The 17,854-nt window shown below is 37.5% G+C and overlaps 1 protein-coding gene across 1 annotated transcript in view; it reads right to left on the reverse strand.

Moving 5' to 3' along the window:
• SLC12A2 (solute carrier family 12 member 2) overlaps positions 1-17,854 on the reverse strand; it is a 93,650-nt gene that overhangs the window by 62,270 nt on the left and 13,526 nt on the right. Inside the window, exons 2-4 of the mRNA XM_086410497.1 lie at positions 5,700-5,819; positions 4,374-4,449; positions 3,926-4,021 (exon numbers count right to left, since the gene is read on the reverse strand). Coding sequence (XP_086266623.1) covers positions 3,926-4,021; positions 4,374-4,449; positions 5,700-5,819 — 292 coding nt within the window. The remainder of the gene's footprint in view (positions 1-3,925; positions 4,022-4,373; positions 4,450-5,699; positions 5,820-17,854) is intronic.

The raw sequence follows: 17,854 nt of genomic DNA on the forward strand, positions 1-17,854 counted from the left end.
GAGTTCACTCAGACTCACGTCCATCGAGTCAGTGATGCCATCCAGCCATCTCATCCTCTGTCATCCCCTTCTCCTCCTGCCCCCAATCCTTCCCAGCATCAGAGTCTTTTCCAATGAGTCAACTCTTTACATGAGGTGGCCAAAGTACTGGAGTTTCAGCTTTAGCATCATTCCTTCCAAAGAAATCCCAGGGCTCATCTCCTTCAGAATGGACTGGTTGGATCTCCTTGCAGTCCAAGGGACTCTCAAGAGTCTTCTCCAACACCACAGTTCAAAAGCATCAATTCTTCGGCACTCAGCTTTCTTCACGTCCAACTCTCACATCCATACATGACCACTGGAAAAACCATAGCCTTGACTAGACGGACCTTTGTTGGCAAACTAATGTCTCTGCTTTTCAATATGCTATCTAGGTTGGTCATAACTTTCCTTCCAAGGAGTAAGTATCTTTTAACTTCATGGCTGCAGTCACCATCTGCAGTGATTTTGGAGCCCAGAAAAATAAAGTCTGACACTGTTTCCACTGTTTCCCTATCTATTTGCCATGAAGTGATGGGACCAGATGCCATGATCTTACTTAGTAACATTAAATCTCTCCTGTGGCATAAAGAACAAAACACATTTCACACACTTCCGTGGAGTTGGAAGCACACACCTTATAAAATGAGAATAAAATATTATTCAGTATTAATATAGAAAAATACATATTATAATTAAGAACCAAGATAAAACAAATTAAACTGTCAAACACTACCTCAAAGTAGTTTATATTAATTACTACATGCTCAAGTTTAAAAGAGGGCTCTTGAAAATGAAATTATTAAACAGAGCAACCACAATCAGCAATATTTTGAGTAAAATATTTTCTTGTTAATTCCCTTAATAGTCAACTTTCAAGCCTCAGTGATTGGGCTAGAGGGCATCCAATGCAGATATTGCTATTCCCATTGCATCTCTACCTAACTCTTTGCACCCTGACCTTCTAGATAGTTCCAGTTCCCCTGATCTCCCATTATGCAGCCCTTTCAAGGAAGAAGTCAAAATTAAGTCCTCAGTGACTGGGATAGAGGGCATTCAGTGTAGGCACCCCTGGCCCCACAATACTGAAAGATAACCCCATCTATACACGAAGCAAGTCTGAAAGTTTGTTTTAAACCATAAGCCCCTCTCTATCTTTTTGCTCCCTGCAAAATTTTATTGAACAAGGATTCCTTGTTCCAGAGAGATTCCCAGTCTGGCATTTGCTGCTGTCATCCTATAGTCTCATTTGTAAGTCCTCTTTTCCCTGCCTATTCTATGCTTCCTGGAGCTATAGGCACATCACATTCAGTACTTCACAGGTGCTCTTATTAAGTAAAGCATTTACAGAATTGTAAGAACCAATTTCTTTTTCTTCTTCACTTATTTTGTAGAATAATTTCCTAAAGGATAAATCTCTTATTCATTTCTTTCTTATACTGAGTTGAGGTAGGGAAATTTTCATTCAAAAAACCTGATTCACACTAGATTCTTTATCAGTTTTCAAAATAAATTAGTTCTCTAGCATTCTACAAAGGTAAAAATGAGATTTTGTATGTTTGTGTGATGTCTGTGAAGCTAGGGATTTTATCTTATATTATGCTTTCATTTAAATCAGTTATAATTAGTAGTACTCCTGTTCAAACTATCCAAAGTATTAGCTTTTTCAAGTTGGCTCCTCAGTCCTTTTAACATGAAACAATAGCCTTTGTTATCTTCTTTACTTACTGATGAGAAAAGATGTCTAGACTTGTCTAGTACATTTCCTACCCGGATATGGAATCAGTAATTTCTCCAAGGTCCCCTGGTTCCTTGGAATGAAAATACACAATGTGGGCACTAGGGGTGCTCCCTGGTACTGGGCTGACCATCCGTGACAGGTGATTTTTGTGGAGAGAGCTAAGAAATACACTCTTTGGGGATAAACTGTATGATTCATACTGGTATTTTTAATTTAGAATCATGAATACAGAATAAAATGTAATCTCACCAGTTTTATACCTATATCCACTTTTTCCCATGTGGTAATACTGTTTAACCAAGAAACCAAAATAAATTCTGTTAGGGATCTCAAAGTCTATGAAGCATATATAGAGGAGACAGGAGTTTACATTCATTGCAAGAATCTACAGGAACTTTAACTGCAGATAATGCAGCTCACTTATATTCTATAAAAGATCAACTAGGTTTCTAACATCATTGACTGATCTAAATGAAAAATCAATGCCTTCTAGTAAAGCTTCAAAGTATTTGGTCATTTCTTTAAATTAACGGCTTCTCTTTTCCTATAGGTTTCATTATCTCAGCAAACATATTTACTTTGTCATTTAAGAATAAGTGGTAACATAAGAATTTCAAATTATATAATTCCATATATATATGTTTTATATATATATATTATGTTTATATATATATATTTATATGTGTGTGTGTGTGTGTTTTTCCCTATAGTTTTAGTTTACTCTGTAAACTGACTTATCATTTTGAGGGAAGTCAGACAAAACTGCAACATGGTACTTTTTTGGGACACAGCTTCATGCATTCCACATTCTCATACTTTGTCCATGTCCCAGGACAGAAGATTAGATACAAGTCTCTGAAGTATTTGTAAAAATATATAAAAACTACTGGTAGTACTGCATGAAGTGGTTTTTTAGTCACAATGCAGGAAAATCTATACTTTCCAGAAGTTTGAACTCCCATAGAGAACAGTCTGGGGTTTGTGCTGACAGTGGGTCTGTGCCCCAATCCCCTTGAGGCTCACAACCTAGATTTGAAGGGCTGAAGACAAGGAGAAAGTCGATGATGATTTGCTGATCCTCTCAAATAACTAATACTGCATCCATTTCTCCTTCTACTTCCATTCCCTAATAGTAGCAGAATGAAATGAAGCATGGGGCACCTAGTTGACAAGCAACCAAGAACCTCTCAGCATTGCCTGATTAACTCTCGGGCATACCCACATCTTAGACCCCAACTTCATGTACACATAAAACAGCCAACACACAGTCATAACTGTACTGATATGAGCTACCAGCTTCCGCTAGGGCTACAGTGATCTGAATCCTCTGAAACATAAGATATATGAAGAGACTGGGGAAAAATGAAAAGCTGAATCTGGTTCTTTCCCCAAGTACTAATACAGATAAAGCAGAAGTTGTATGTATGTAACGTTAAATACAGATCTGCAAAATGGTTGAGGCAGATGGAACAGGCAGATGCCCTCCTCAGTTGATCTGCTATGACAAATTTATAGGAGCTGGTACACATCTTCTCTTCTTCCTCTCAGCATCTTCCCCTCCAGCTGAATGATGAGTTCTGCTTTGGAAAATGGACTTCTTTTCTTCTTGTTCTCAGGGGTCCCAAAACCATTCTCCTGCTGTCTTGGGTATTCTTCCTGGCAAGAGTAAAACCTTACAAGGCAGATCTTGTGGGCTCCAATACAACAGGCCTCAGGGTACCCTCAGAAGAGAGCTGGATTTGAGGGTATGGATTCAGGTTTAACTTACACAAGCTCTTAAGACCATGAGGAACATTTCCTTCAGTGGGGAGGAACGAGGTGACACCTGTATAATACTGACCAAATGCAGGCTGCACAACACTAATCCAAGGGCGAAATCCTGGGAGGAGGTAACAAAGGGTGCCTCAACGGAGAAGAAACCCAGTTAGAAGCTCCATTCTTGCTACCAGACACCTGAACACCTGAACAATTTGAAGCATACATGTTTGTGTATGGATCAATTTAAAATTTTATATTCAAAATCTACTTCAGAAGTGCTCAACAGCAACTTTCTTGCCTATACAGAACCCAAAATGTTGTTTTTAAGGTAAAAAATAGAAATATTTTTAAATCTGTTTATTTAGTGTCAGTAATTCAATGACGATGATCTGAAAAGACTGAATTTACCTCCTCGTACAAACCCATTAGTAGCTATTGCTGATGTAGACAATCCTGTGATAGTTGTCACGACAGTGGCCATTGCTATTACAATGACTGACAGACCTTCAGGGAAAGAGAAAAGAGAACTTGAGAATACCTGTAGTCTCATTTAAATCTGCCACATCTAGAACTGATGAGTCTAAGTATATTGAATTAACATTATAACTTACAAATTATCTTACTTTTAACCCATTTTAGATCAAATCCAGAATTAGAAAAAGGGACATTAAGACAACTGTCTGACACAAAGGAGAATGTAGCTTAGAATGATTCTAACTGATTGAATTTTATGAACTTTAGAATTTTATGAACTCAGTTGAATTTTATGAATTTTATGAACTTTATTGAATTTTATGAACTCAGTTACTTCCCCTACTCATTCTCAAATGAATCAACAGTATGTAAATTCACTCACCTATTCCAGCTTGACCCACAATCCATGACAATCTAATAAAGAGCATCACTCCCCAAATGTTTAACATACAACGTACCTAGAAGAGGAAGAGCCAAGTCACAGGTGAAAAGTAATTAAATACAATACACAGTAAATGCTCAACTAGCCAACAGCTGGATAACATACTTTTAAAACTACAGAAAGTCATTTTAAATCTCTTATCCGAAGATTTTAACAGATATTTTTAAAAAGAACTTTAGTGAGAGCTTCAATGTGAGCTAACTAAAGTATAAGTATGATGTAATATATGAGTGTGTATATATTTTACATACACACACACACACACACAAATTATCTGAAGCAGCAGAAGCAAATGAACAAGAAAGATACAAGGAATATTTCAAGACTTCAGCCCTAAAGAAGAGCAGTGTATGTTCCGCCTTTTCAAACCAAGTAAGTTTAATTTTTAACTTACTCCTTAATAACATCCTCATTTCATAATTTCTAAGTAGCCTTAAATAATTCTGTAATATTTGTCAATTCAAATGCTAACTATTGACACGTTTCAGAAACCAAAACTCTTCGTAAGACAGTATCCCCAACTTATTTTTACTTTTATTTATTATGCTCATACATAGTATAGTCTTCTGAAATGCTAAAATCTAAGACTAGGCAAACAATACAACCCAGAGCATAAAAGCATTCTACCAATTAGACAATAAAACTATGGCTAGAACTGGAACTTTCCCTCTACTCCCCTAAATGTCAACACAACTCTAATTTAGCACTTCCAGAGTCTCAGACTGTCTACTCTAGTTAGATCCTTAGAGCCTATTCAAACACAGGGAAAAAAAAAAAAAAAGTAAATCTGAACCTTAGTTACCTAAACCTGTCTACTGATGTGATCTCAACATAAATATTTCTCCTATATTCTGCTGCTTAACTTCTACACATTTCTCTTCAAAAGACAATCTGGTAGCAGGAAAGGAAGCAGGCACATTTCAGCGATGCTGCCTGCCCAGCATCCTTGATCCTGCTGCTCCCATCAATGTAACAGCTTCATACTTAATTTCTGAGAAGTGACAATATGTGAGATTCATAAGAGGTTATATAATATAATTCAGAGGTAACCAAGTATAATTCAATTAAATGAATAAGCATATTTCCTTTACCCAATTTAATACCCAGAAGAAAAGGAGGTATAAGTTATTAATTTGGTTCTCCTTAAAAACCAGATAAAACTGTTTTAGGAAGAGAAAACATTATTTGAGAATTAATGATAATACTAGGAAGACTTTCTAATAAACAGAAATATGTGACTCTAAAATTAGGTCTATAGGTACATACTAGTACACCCTTAATCCAGCCAAACTTCACGACTCCTTTACTTTCCGCAGTGTATGTGACCACAGCCTCTCTGGTTGGCGTGCTTTCTTCTCCATTTGCAAAGCCATCCTCAAAAGGTTCCTGTTCATAAGAGGAAATGTGAATTATGCTTAAGAGTTATTTAACATTTAAAACCACTTGATAAAACAATCATCACTAAACACACTTAACCATGTTTAAGGAGGGCACAGTACAGAATTCCAAGAACCAAGAGTTTCTAAATATTTTACCTGAAAGTGAAAGTCACTCAGTTGTGACCGACTCTTTGCGACCCCATGGACTATACAGTCCATGAATTCTCCAGGCCAGAATACTGGAGTGGGTAGCCTTTCCCTTCTCCAGGGGATCTTCCCAACCCAGGGATCGAAAATGTAAATCAATAAAGTGGAAGAAAACCTTAATCATTGAGTTTTAAACCTGTAAATCTTATTGTGACATCAAATCCATTTTAATAATTTCAAATTTTAATTACATTTTGGTGGTATCCCAAGAACACAAAGAATACTATTTGCTAAGTATAGGCTAGCCAGGTGGGTCAATTCAGACCTTGTCTCTCTAGTCTCAACTTCATATTGCCCGGATGCATCCAACCCATATCTGAAATTTCAGTGTTAACACTGTCAAACTCCTCTTTGGAACCAATGAACGCTTTTCTCTGTACAGTTGCTGATAGTGGGACTCTGTTGACCCCAAGGTTCACTCCTAACTGCTGTCTTTACTCAGTACTTCATTCAGTGCTCTTCACTCTTGCCTGACTTTTCTCAGATTCAGACATGAACTGGTTGACACAGTGCATTTTCACAAGTGTTTCCCTCTAAGGCTTTTATGTTTCACGTCTGATTCTATAATTCTTAGTTTCTGTTCTTTATATTCTCTTTCCCTGTCCATAGTTCCTTTTAAGAATCATTTTCAGTAGTTACACACTCTACTGAATTCTGAATATAATTTTTCTCACAAAAATGAGCTGAAGCAAGTTTTGTGTTACAACAGAGTGAAATGTATGTAATAATACAAACTTCCTTTTTTCCTTTGACTTCTGCTAGCCAAGCAGATTCAAATGCATTGTTGCTGTTGGTTTTTCAAAGTGCTGTCAACCAAGACCTGCTGTTGTTTAGTCGCTAAGTTCTGTCCAACTCTTTTGCGACCCCATGGACTACAGCCTGCCAGGCTTCTCTGTGCATGGGACTTCCCAGGCAAAGATACTGGAGTGGGTTGCCATTTCCTTCTCCAGGGGATCTTCCCAACCCAGGGATTGAACCTGCGTCTCTTACATTGGCAGGCAGATTCTTAACTACTGAGCTACATGTGTTTTTTATTTATCCTGGGTATACATATAGAATTGCTAGACCATGAAGTACTTGTTGCAATGACTACATCTTTTCATCTTTCTCACCTCTTCTCTATCAGACTGCAGACTGTTACTCCTCATTTCAGTCAATGTATCTGCCTATTTTTAGCCCTCTTTCTCAGGTAGAATTTGACATAAACCAGTAACAGCTAAACATGTTAGAAACATGTACAAACAGGAAAAATGTAATCAGGGGCCTGGTAGCTCAGCACCCCACTTTGGCTTTATCTCCACCGCCGTTTACGTTCTAGACAGTAGGACATCACTGATGAGTTCCCCAAGCCTTGCCCCCAAAAGAGAACTGATGACTCAACTGTTCCATTATCCAAATAAAACAAGAACAAAAATGTCTGCCTTTTAACTCAATTACCTTTAAAATAGCCAGAAGTTCCTTAGATTTCACTCTAGGATATTTAATGCTCTTCCGTTATAAAATAACAGTTTAAATTATTATATAACCTGCAAGAAAATTCAATACCTATAATAATGAAGAGAGACTTTCTATTCCCATTTCTATTAAAAGAAAACTAAAGATGTGTGTACCTAACAGGCTACTTTCTCTAAGGCTAAGTACTAATGTGGGTGTCTTTAATAATTCAGAAGCAAGATGGCATCTCAAAATTTTTGCTGTGGGTGTTTATTAGAATTCAACCTCAAAGTTGACAATCTAGCAATAATTATACTACTTTCCACTAAACTATGAACTATTAAGACACAAAATAAGGTTTTTCTGCATGAATAATGTATTTTAAAACAAAGAGGAGTCCAAATAAACTTTTAACTTCCTTATCATGTTACAATAGATTTACTTTAAAAAGTGTTATTAATCTTTAAAATACAATTCAAAAGTTAAAATCAATTATGTCATTTATATTTAAATCAACAAATTTAAGTTAATGAAATTGGGTTTATAATTATATTAATTTCCAAAATAATAGGAAACCAACATAGAATACACATTTTGTTTCTATAAATACATTAGTTTCAGAGAAATAGGGACACTGTTGAGTATGGCATTTTATCTATACACACACACACACACACACACACTATTATATACAAATCTTACTACCAGAAGAATTTCACATGTACAATTATGGACTATATATTATACTGACAGAAGGTACATAAATAAAATCTTTTATCTACCATTTTTAGACAAACATTTTTTTTTTTTTTTACTGTTTTTCATATAATGAATACAATGTCAAAAAGAAATGATTTTTTGGATAATACCATATTGAATGAGATGGACCAAATTAATTCAAATATATTTAGGGACATAATCTTTCAAAATGTAGCACTGTGAACCTGAACCTACAAAGCAGGGATTGAGACCAGGAGCAAGAATGGGGTGGGGAAGAGAGGCAAAGGAAACAATGGAGACCCAGGGAGGTAGGCCCTCAGGGACTGGAAGGGTTTCTCAATGGAACACAGAGATACTGATCAATTATGTCAGTCTGAAAAGAAAATGATTAATTCAATTGGACATACTGAATTTGAGGAGCCATGAAACAAAGAGTTCTATCAGGCTATTAAAAAATTCATGACTGGAACTTAGGAGAGGGGCCAGGGATAAAGAGCTAGTGGGGGAAGCTACCGGAAAAAAATGAAGAGAGAAACTTCGGGAGAGAAAACCTGAGTAACTGACCATTTTTCTGAGACTACAAAAAATATAAGAATGAAAAGGAACTGATTTCCATGGTCATCATTTCTCTGCAGGGAGTAGAGAAAAGCAGAATTTTTACACTATGGATACTCTCCCTTGTATATTCAAATTTCGACCTCAACTTGATCATTCTTTCTCCTCTAATCATGGTTATCTTTTTGCTATACACTGCACATCCCACCTCCAAATGCCCAGCCAAACTTGCTGAAATACTATACAGTCTATTTATCAATGCTCACCGATCTGGCTTCACCATGCTACAACACTAAAATGTTTCAAGACATTCAAAGTCTTCTCTGCTACCAAATATAATGTCTAATGTACATTTTTTAGTCTCTCTCTCAAAGGTCTTTTGAAGTAGCTCATGATACTGTTGACAAACCCCTCTTTCTTCAAACATTTTTTGAAATACCATACTCTCTCAGCCTCTTTCCCCCAGCATTTATTTATTTATTTATTTTTCTTACCCCCAGCATTTAAATGGCAGAAGTCAGTTCAACACTTGGTCTTAGACCCATCTCTTTTTTTCACCCTATTTCTTCCCTATGGTCATCTCACCAGACCTGTAGCTTTAACCACCATCCATATGTGACGAGTAATAAGTGATGGCTCCCATACATTTCCAGATCAGATGTCCCCTCTGAATTTCAGCCTGCTATGTAAATACTGATGTTGTCACTTGAACAGTTCATTATGTTTACTACTCTAGCTCTTACCATATAAGAAAAAAAGAAATTGTCAATGTATCACAAACAACAACTTTTTTCTAAATGAAAAGGAAAGGGAGGTAGTTTCTCTCTTTTGGATTAGTTTTTAATTCTTAAACGTTTTGGTGAACACAAATAACAAAAAAGGTATTTGATCAGAAAGACAGTAAGTTCTTAATAATTAACATTGTTTATAATATAAATTAATTTATTCTGCAATGCATGTCTTTAAGAATTTATAGTTTTTCAGTTTGTAATATCCAAAAGTTAACTTGTCTTTTAATTCACTGGTTTAAATTATCTTTTACATATCAGAAGTCATAGTTCATATTCTGCGTGACCTAAGAGAAAATACTACTTCAATACAAGGGGTTGGTTTAATGATGATTCCTCAGTAAAAAAAAAAATTTCTTGCCAAATTGACCTGTTGTTTCTTCCCTAACATAAGATTCCTGAGCATTTTAGAGACAAACTAGGATGAAGCCAGATTTCTTTTTACAATAATGGACAAAAACAAAGCTTTAGGAAAAAATACTTCTCCAAGGATTTTTTAATTACAGTTAAAAACGTCTCACTGGCTCTGTAACCTAGAGTGCAGTAATATCTTCTGTGTACATCCTCACCATGGGCACGCCAATGCACTTTTCATTGACAAATGCTTTAAGTACATATCACATTAAAATGTCACAGTTGTTCTCTTTCTTTGGACATGCCAGTTATTTAAGACCACAAAAATTTCATCTTAAGTGTGCAAAGTTGTATAGATGGTGTTTGTGACATCACTAGACAAGGATGTGAATACCCACGAAAGATGATCGTGCAGGGATCAGAATGATTTATGATCACATGCTTTTTCCAAAGTTGAATAAAGGGGCTTATTATTGTGTAAAGGAAAATCAAGACTGTCTAGACAGTGCAACTTCTGAATACAGTTAAAAAATACTAATAACACATTTGGGCAAAGCCTATTCCCTATCCATTTTTATACAAATTCATTCTGTTTTTACCATTAAACTGGTAAAGCCTTGGTAAAAAGTATCTCAGCTCAGCAATTGTAGATCATAGTAGGCAAAAGACAGTAAGCTACACACTTTTTTTTTTAATTTGGGAGGAGGGGAAAATGTTCGGGTTTTTATTGCTTTACTGATGTTTTAAAGAACTGAGCAAAGCTGTATCAAACTCTCTCTTGAGATCTACGGCTACTAAAATATCGTTTCCAGACAGACTTAAGGCTGCTGAAATATGGACACCCTTTGAAGAGGGAAATGTTCCAATCCCTTAAAATAACTCCTGATATTCTTTTATTTGAAGATCCTACAGTTGCAAAAAGCAGTTTCTGGCATAAACTACAACCATATCCTTCCATTCATTCATTAAACAAATATTTACTAATTGATTTTATTAAGAACCATGCTAAGGACTTTTCAGCCCTCCCAGAATTCATATTTTTATAGTAGAGACTAAAAATGAAAGGTAGGTTTTCTATCTTTTATTCAGGGCATTTTATTTTCTACTATACCAGTAAATCTCAAGCAGTCAAAGAAACGGTTGGGTGCTTCTTTTCAAGTCACAGCCTCTTTATGAAAGTTTGTTTCCTAATCTGTAAAATGGTATAATAATCCCTGCCTACGTGTACCACCTCCTTGGAGTCTCAAAACTACAAATAAAGATCAGTGTGTTACAGCCACATATACCAGTTGGGCCTTCTTAGAGCTTGACTATCAAGTCAGCTGATATGACTTGATTGTAGTCCAGCAATTTAACTTTGAATGCCATGTGAGAAATGTGAGAGTGTGACTCACAGTTAATACATTTCAAAAGGATTAGCAGAAAACTTATTCCTAGGTGGCCCCGCTTTTCAATGCCTGGCCACTTCTCAACAAGGACAAGATTACACACTCAGTTAACCCCATCAGAGTAAAGGCAGCAGTTTCCCTGGGGCTGCACATGTCTCAGCGCCCACACAATGCTGCTCTCATGGCACCTGCTGGGAAGCTCAAACCCACCATGTTACGTGGAGGACCAAAGCGCATGCCAGTGAGCATTCCTTAACTCCTCTTACAACTAGGGACCCTTCTCCTTCTGTCCTCACACTGTATCTCTGATATATATGTTGCATTAAACCTCAATCATGCTTTATGGTCTCATGAATGCAAGGGGACGACAGAGGACGAGATGGCTGGATGGCATCACCAACTCAATGGACATGGGTTTGGGTGGACTCTGGGAGTTGGTGATGGACAGGGAGGCCTAGCATGCTGCGATTCATGGGGTCGCAAAGAGTTGGACATGACTGAGCGACTGAACTGAACTGAATGCATGCTTCTATGTAAAGGTCCACTTATTTAGAGGAAAAGATAGTGTTACCTCGGCAACTAGAAAGTAGTTATTAAACTAACACACCAACTTACAGAGTTACTGTGAGGGTTGTATAAGATAGGGTATTCATTTACATAGAAACACAAAGTTAAAATTATTAAAGATGAAAATTGCAAAAAGAAGAAAAACAAGAAACAATATTAGATAGCTTTAGTTTTCCAACATGACAAAATTATATGTACTGGCTAATCACTTTCTGGCTGCCACAAAATATGGGCTAATGAATCATTTACCCTGCCAAATGAAGACTAGGGAACTATACTGCATTACAGCATTTTGAACTATGAAGTAACATTTGGATTCTAAACACAACTGATGTGACTTTTTAGACAGTAAATCAACCTTACCAAATTATCTTAAGCCACAGGGGGAAAAAAACATGAACAGGAATACAATGTTGGGGGCAGATATAAAGCTATAAAAGTTCAAATGCATTTAACAACTACTTATTTAGAAGACTGAAGAAGGAAATGGTAACCCACTCCAGTATTCTTATCTAGAGAATTCCATGGACAGGGAAGCCTGGCGGGCTACAGTCCATGGCCGTCACAAAGAGTCGGACACAACTGAGCGACTAACACTATTTAGAAGATGCTATGCATAGGGTGGTAGCTGCTCTCTATCAGAGAACAGAGAAATTTTTAAATATACAAAAATGCTTTTCCTTATTCAGGTTATCAAGTTATCTATTCATTGATGTGGCTGTGGCTGCTGCTGCTGCCAAGTCGCTTCAGTCGTGTCCGACTCTGTGCGACCCCATAGACGGCAGCCCACCAAGCTCCCCCGTCCCTGGGATTCTCTAGGCAAGACACTAGAGTGGGTTGCCATTTCCTTCTCCAATGCATGAAAGTGAAAAGTGAAAGTGAAGTCGCTCAGTCGTGTCCAACTCTTAGCGACCCCAGGGACTGCAGCCTACCAGGCTCCTCCATCCACAGGATTTTCCAGGCAAGAGTACTAGAGTGGGTTGCCATTACCTTCTCCAGTGGTTGTGGCAGACAATGCTAAAAATTTCTGTTAACTACAACCACCAAAAAGCTCAAAAGTCCAGCATGAAGGGTGATCACATATAAGTAGAACTGAAACATTAATCCATTCCAGAAGTTTCAAATTCTTCCAAATTAATATTTGTACTAAATGAAAAACAAGTAGGAAAAGCCTATTTAACAGTGCAACAATCTGCCTGAGATGTTAAATACACTGTATTTTCATCTGTTTCTGAGCAATTCTCTTATTATTTCCTATAACTACATACACACATGGAAAATATCACAGAGAAAAGGATGATTTTTTTCCCCCATGACTTTTAAAGAGTTTGACTCTGGATATGAATTGATTTGTAGGTTAGGCAATAATTTGGTTTTGTATATTTGGACTCCTATTATCTGTCTGGCTTCCTTTCATAACAGCCAGCATTTACTGAAAGCCTACTGTGTGCCAGACATTTCCCTAAACGTGTACACATCCTCTTTCCCTGAACTGGAATATCTTTGAGAGATAGATATAATCTCCACCTAACAAAGACGGAAACAGTCTTTTGATAGGTTAACTTACCCAAGCCATGCAGCTGTTAATGTGGCAATGCAGAGAATCTTCTAAACGGGAGAATTCCACATACTACAGTGAGTGAGCCAAAGTGAATTATTTTAAGCTGTCTATTTTGGGTAGGAGGACAATAGACAAATTGCCCAACTTAAGAAACTGTCCTGCTTATACTTCCCAATTCCTCAGCTATTTTCACTCTTACCTTGCTTCATCCTTCCTTCCTCTGCTTCCCAATCTAGAGAAGCTAAGGGTCTCTGATATAATCCTCGTAAAAAATGACAGAAGTAGTTCTGCACTCCATGACAGTGGAAGGGATTTTTTAAAAATCTCTTTGTGCTTTGCAGAAATTCCCCCAGGGTCTACAGTGTATATGAGACTGCTACAGACAGCTGCATGAGACCACCTATGAGAAAGAATTGCTAGTGTACAGACAGAACCCACCTGGAAGGCATGTAAAATGTTTAAATATGAAATTGTCCAAGATAGTTACATTAGTTATTTAACTTTGGAAGCTTTTTTGGATGCTGTGGTGGTAGGGTAGTTAAGACAGACCAATCAATCATTTGGTTTCTATGTTATCTAGGATATTCTTTTTCCAATTACAAACCATGTTAGCTGCTCAAGTTAGCAACCTCTTTTGATCAAATGCTCTACGTCAGGGCTTCCCTGGAGGCTCAGTGGTAAAGAATCCACCCGCCAATGCAGAAGACATGGGTTCAACCCCTGATCCAGGAAGATCCTTCTTGCCTCGGAACAGCTAAGCCTGTGCACCACAACTGTTCAGCCTGTGCTCTAGAGCTTGGGAGCCGCAACTACTGAAGCCCACTTACCCTAGAGCCCGTTCTCCACGACTACAGAAGCCACTGCAGTGAGTAGCTCGAGCACTGCTAGTACAGAGAGTAGCCCCACTCACCGCAACTAAAGAAAACCCTGCACACAGCAATAAAGACCCAAAGCAGCCAAAAATAAATAAATAAAATTACAAAATATTTTTTTAAATGCTATTTAGAAAAGGCAGAGGAACCAGAGATCAAACTGCCAACATCCACTGGATCACCGAAAAAGCAAGGGAGTTCCAGAAAAACATCTACTTTTGCTTTATTGAATGTGCCAAAACCTTTGACTGTGTAGATCACAATAAACTGTGAAAAATTCTTCAAGAGATGGGAATACCAGATCACTTGATGTGCCTCCTGAGAAATCTGCATGCAGGTCAGGAAGCAACAGTTAGAACTCGACATGGAACAACAAACTGGTTCCAAATCGGGAAACGAGTACGTCAAGGCTGTATGTTGTCACCCTGCTTATTTAACTTATATGCAGAGTTCATTATGCAAAATGCCAGGCTGGATGAAGCACAAACTGGAATCGAGATTGCCGGGAGAAATATCAATAACCTCAGATATGCAGATGACACCACCCTTATGGCAGAAGCAAAGAAGAACTAAAGAGCCTCTTGATGAAAGTGAAAGAGGAGAGTGAAAAAGTTGGCTTAAAACTCAACATTCAGAAAACTAAGATTATGGCATCTGGTCCCATCACTTCATGGCAAATAGATGGGGAAGCAATGGAAATGGTGACAGACTTCATTTTGGGGGGCTCCAAAATCACTGCAGATGGTGACTGCAGCCATGAAATTAAAAGACGCTTACTCCTTGGAAGAAAAGTTATGACCAACCTAGACAACATATTGAAAAGCAGAGATATTACTTTACCAACAAAGGTCCCTCTAGTCAAAGCTATGGTTTTTCCAGTAGTCATGTATGGATGTGAGAGTTGGACTATAAAGAAAGCTGAGTGCTGAAAAACTGATGCTTTTGAACCGTGGTGTTGGAGAAGACTCTTGAGAGTCCCTTGGACCGCAAGGAGATCCAACCTGTCAGTCCCAGAGGAAATCAGTCCTGAATATTCACTGGAAGGACTGATGCTAAAGCTGAAACTCCAATAATTTGGCCACAAGATGTGAGGAACTGACTCACTGGAAAAGACCCTGATGCTGGGAAAGACTGAAGCCGGGAGGAGAAGGGGATGACAGAGGATGAGATGGTTGAATGGCATCACTGACATGATGGACATGAGTTTGAGTAGGCCAGGGGAGTTGATGATGGACAGGGAAGCCTGGCGTGCTGAAGTCCGTGGGGTTGCAAAGAATCAGACATGACTGAGCGACTGAACTGAACTGAATTAAGGTCATTCTAGGTTCTTTCCTCCAATATATGATTTATCATTGCAACCTCTTGACCCCTGGGAATCCACCTACACATCCATGCCCTTTCTAGAAGGCTTGAAAAATAAAATTACCCACACAGAATTCTTGAAGCTTATTATTAGTGGTTTGTGTCCACATACAGTAAGATTTGACATAACTGAAGAAAAAGTAAATATTAGTCTGTTTTAGAAGTAAAGTTTCTGGGGAGGGAGAAGGGAGGGGGGTTCAGGATGGGGAACATGTGTACACCCATGGCGGATTCATGTTCACGTATGGCAAAACCAACACAACATTGTAAAGTAATTAGCCTCCAATTAAAATAAATAAATTTATTTTAAAAATAGAAGTAAAGTTTCTGTATTTTTACAATTATAGACTTCACTATTCCTAATAATTTTTCTTTAAGTTTTTTGTACATCCTCAAAATCCTATCCTTTAAAGTTAGGAAATTACTGAAAGACTTCTAACTAAAATATTTAATTAGATATAACACTACTTTGCTGCTGAAATGTTGGTTTTAAAGTATTTCCTCCTGGGGAACTTTTTGCTTGCTATTCCCTTTGTTTTTAACACACTTTGAAAATGGCTGGCTCCTTCTCAACCTTTAGGTCTTAACTCAAATGTAGCCTCCTTCCCAGATCACCCAACATACAGTTTCTTCTCAGCGGTGCCCCTTTTATTTTCTTCATAGCATATATCACACTCGGTAATTTATTTATTCAGCTCTTGTTATCTAAGCATCTACCTCTACTCCTTCAAAATAAATTAAAATGGCTTTTCCTGACATTTTTAATCAAAGACACAGAGAATGAATATTGAGCCTCTATGGGCCTTTATGAGCAATCCCTTTTTTCCAAATAACGTCCTGAAATAGTAACAAGTAAAATTTTATGTCCTGAGTCAGATCCAGGTTCAAAACCCAGCTCTGCTCCTCACTAGCTATGTGAAACTCCAGCAAGTTAACACCTCTGGCTCTCAGTTTCCACATCTGTAAAATAGAGATTGTATTACCAATCCCACAATGTTCGAGAAGATAAAGTGAGAAAACGTGACTGTACAGAACCCAAAAAACTCTCCCATACTGCTAGTGGGAATATAAAGTGGCACACAACTTTGGAAAAACAGTTTGGGCATTATCTTTGTAAGCTGAAAAAACTGCACACCTTTTCATCCAGCAAATCTACTCCTAGAAATATCCCTATAGATAAACAACACTTAAATGAAGCAGGATACATATTAAAATGTTCATGTCAGCATTGTAACAAGTGCCAAGGACCAGAAACAATCTCAAACATCCACAACTACAGAACAGTAGCATTTCATATAATGGAGGCTAATCAGGAGTACAAATGAATGAATCATAAATACACACAGAGAGCAAAAGATGCCAGAGAAAAAACCACCATAGGATTCCATGCAGAGTTTTAAAGCAGGCAAAGCTAGACTAATGGTCTCAGGAATACGTAAAGGTGACCAAAGACATTAAAAAACAAACACCAAGACCCAGACCCAAAGAAATAATCACCATTAGGTTAGGACAGTGGTTCCTTTTGGCACAGGAAGATTAGAGAGGGGTACACAGAGGGTTTCTGGGGTGTTAGCAATGGTCTATTCTTTGATTAAATTACACACAGGCTTTATGTTTTTTCTTTGCTATATTTCACAATTTTAAAAAGACCTTTAAAAGGTTAAAAAAGAAAATGTATTAATTACTTGGTACATTGTCTGACATTAAAAGTAAGTGGTTGATGAATTTTGGCTATTATTATGGACAACAAACAAGTGCTGTATTATTGCAACTGCCCATGGGTGAGTTCAAATAACTAGATGTTGAACAAATACATAAAAATAAATACTGCAAAACATTATTAATCTAGACTCCACTACAGTGCTTCTTATAATATTGACAGTTTAATATTACCTTTGGAAGAATAAACAAAAACATGACTATACGTACAAATATGGCATCTCCATGCTGAATCGTGCTGAAGGATTGTACCCTCTACATCAGCACGTCAACAGGATTCAGCGTGAAGAACCTGGCTCTGAAGTGACCCCTCTACTAGAAATGCTGTGTACTGTCTCTGGTGTTTAAAATGTCTTTAATAAATGAGCGCTTCCTCCCTGTGTTGTTTGCTTTAGTGGCAACTGATAAGCACTTTAGAGCAGGGCTAGCAAGGGTTAATATTACACTGCATAATAAGAGAACTGAAACAAAACTTCTGGGCCCAGCTTTATTAAGGCAAATTAAATCACTGTTAA

Source organism: Bos grunniens, chromosome 7, assembly GCF_055505025.1.
Source record: "Bos grunniens cultivar Pamir isolate PY7600 chromosome 7, Bosgru_T2T1.0, whole genome shotgun sequence".
In the NCBI taxonomy this organism is placed as follows: Eukaryota; Metazoa; Chordata; class Mammalia; order Artiodactyla; family Bovidae; genus Bos; species Bos grunniens.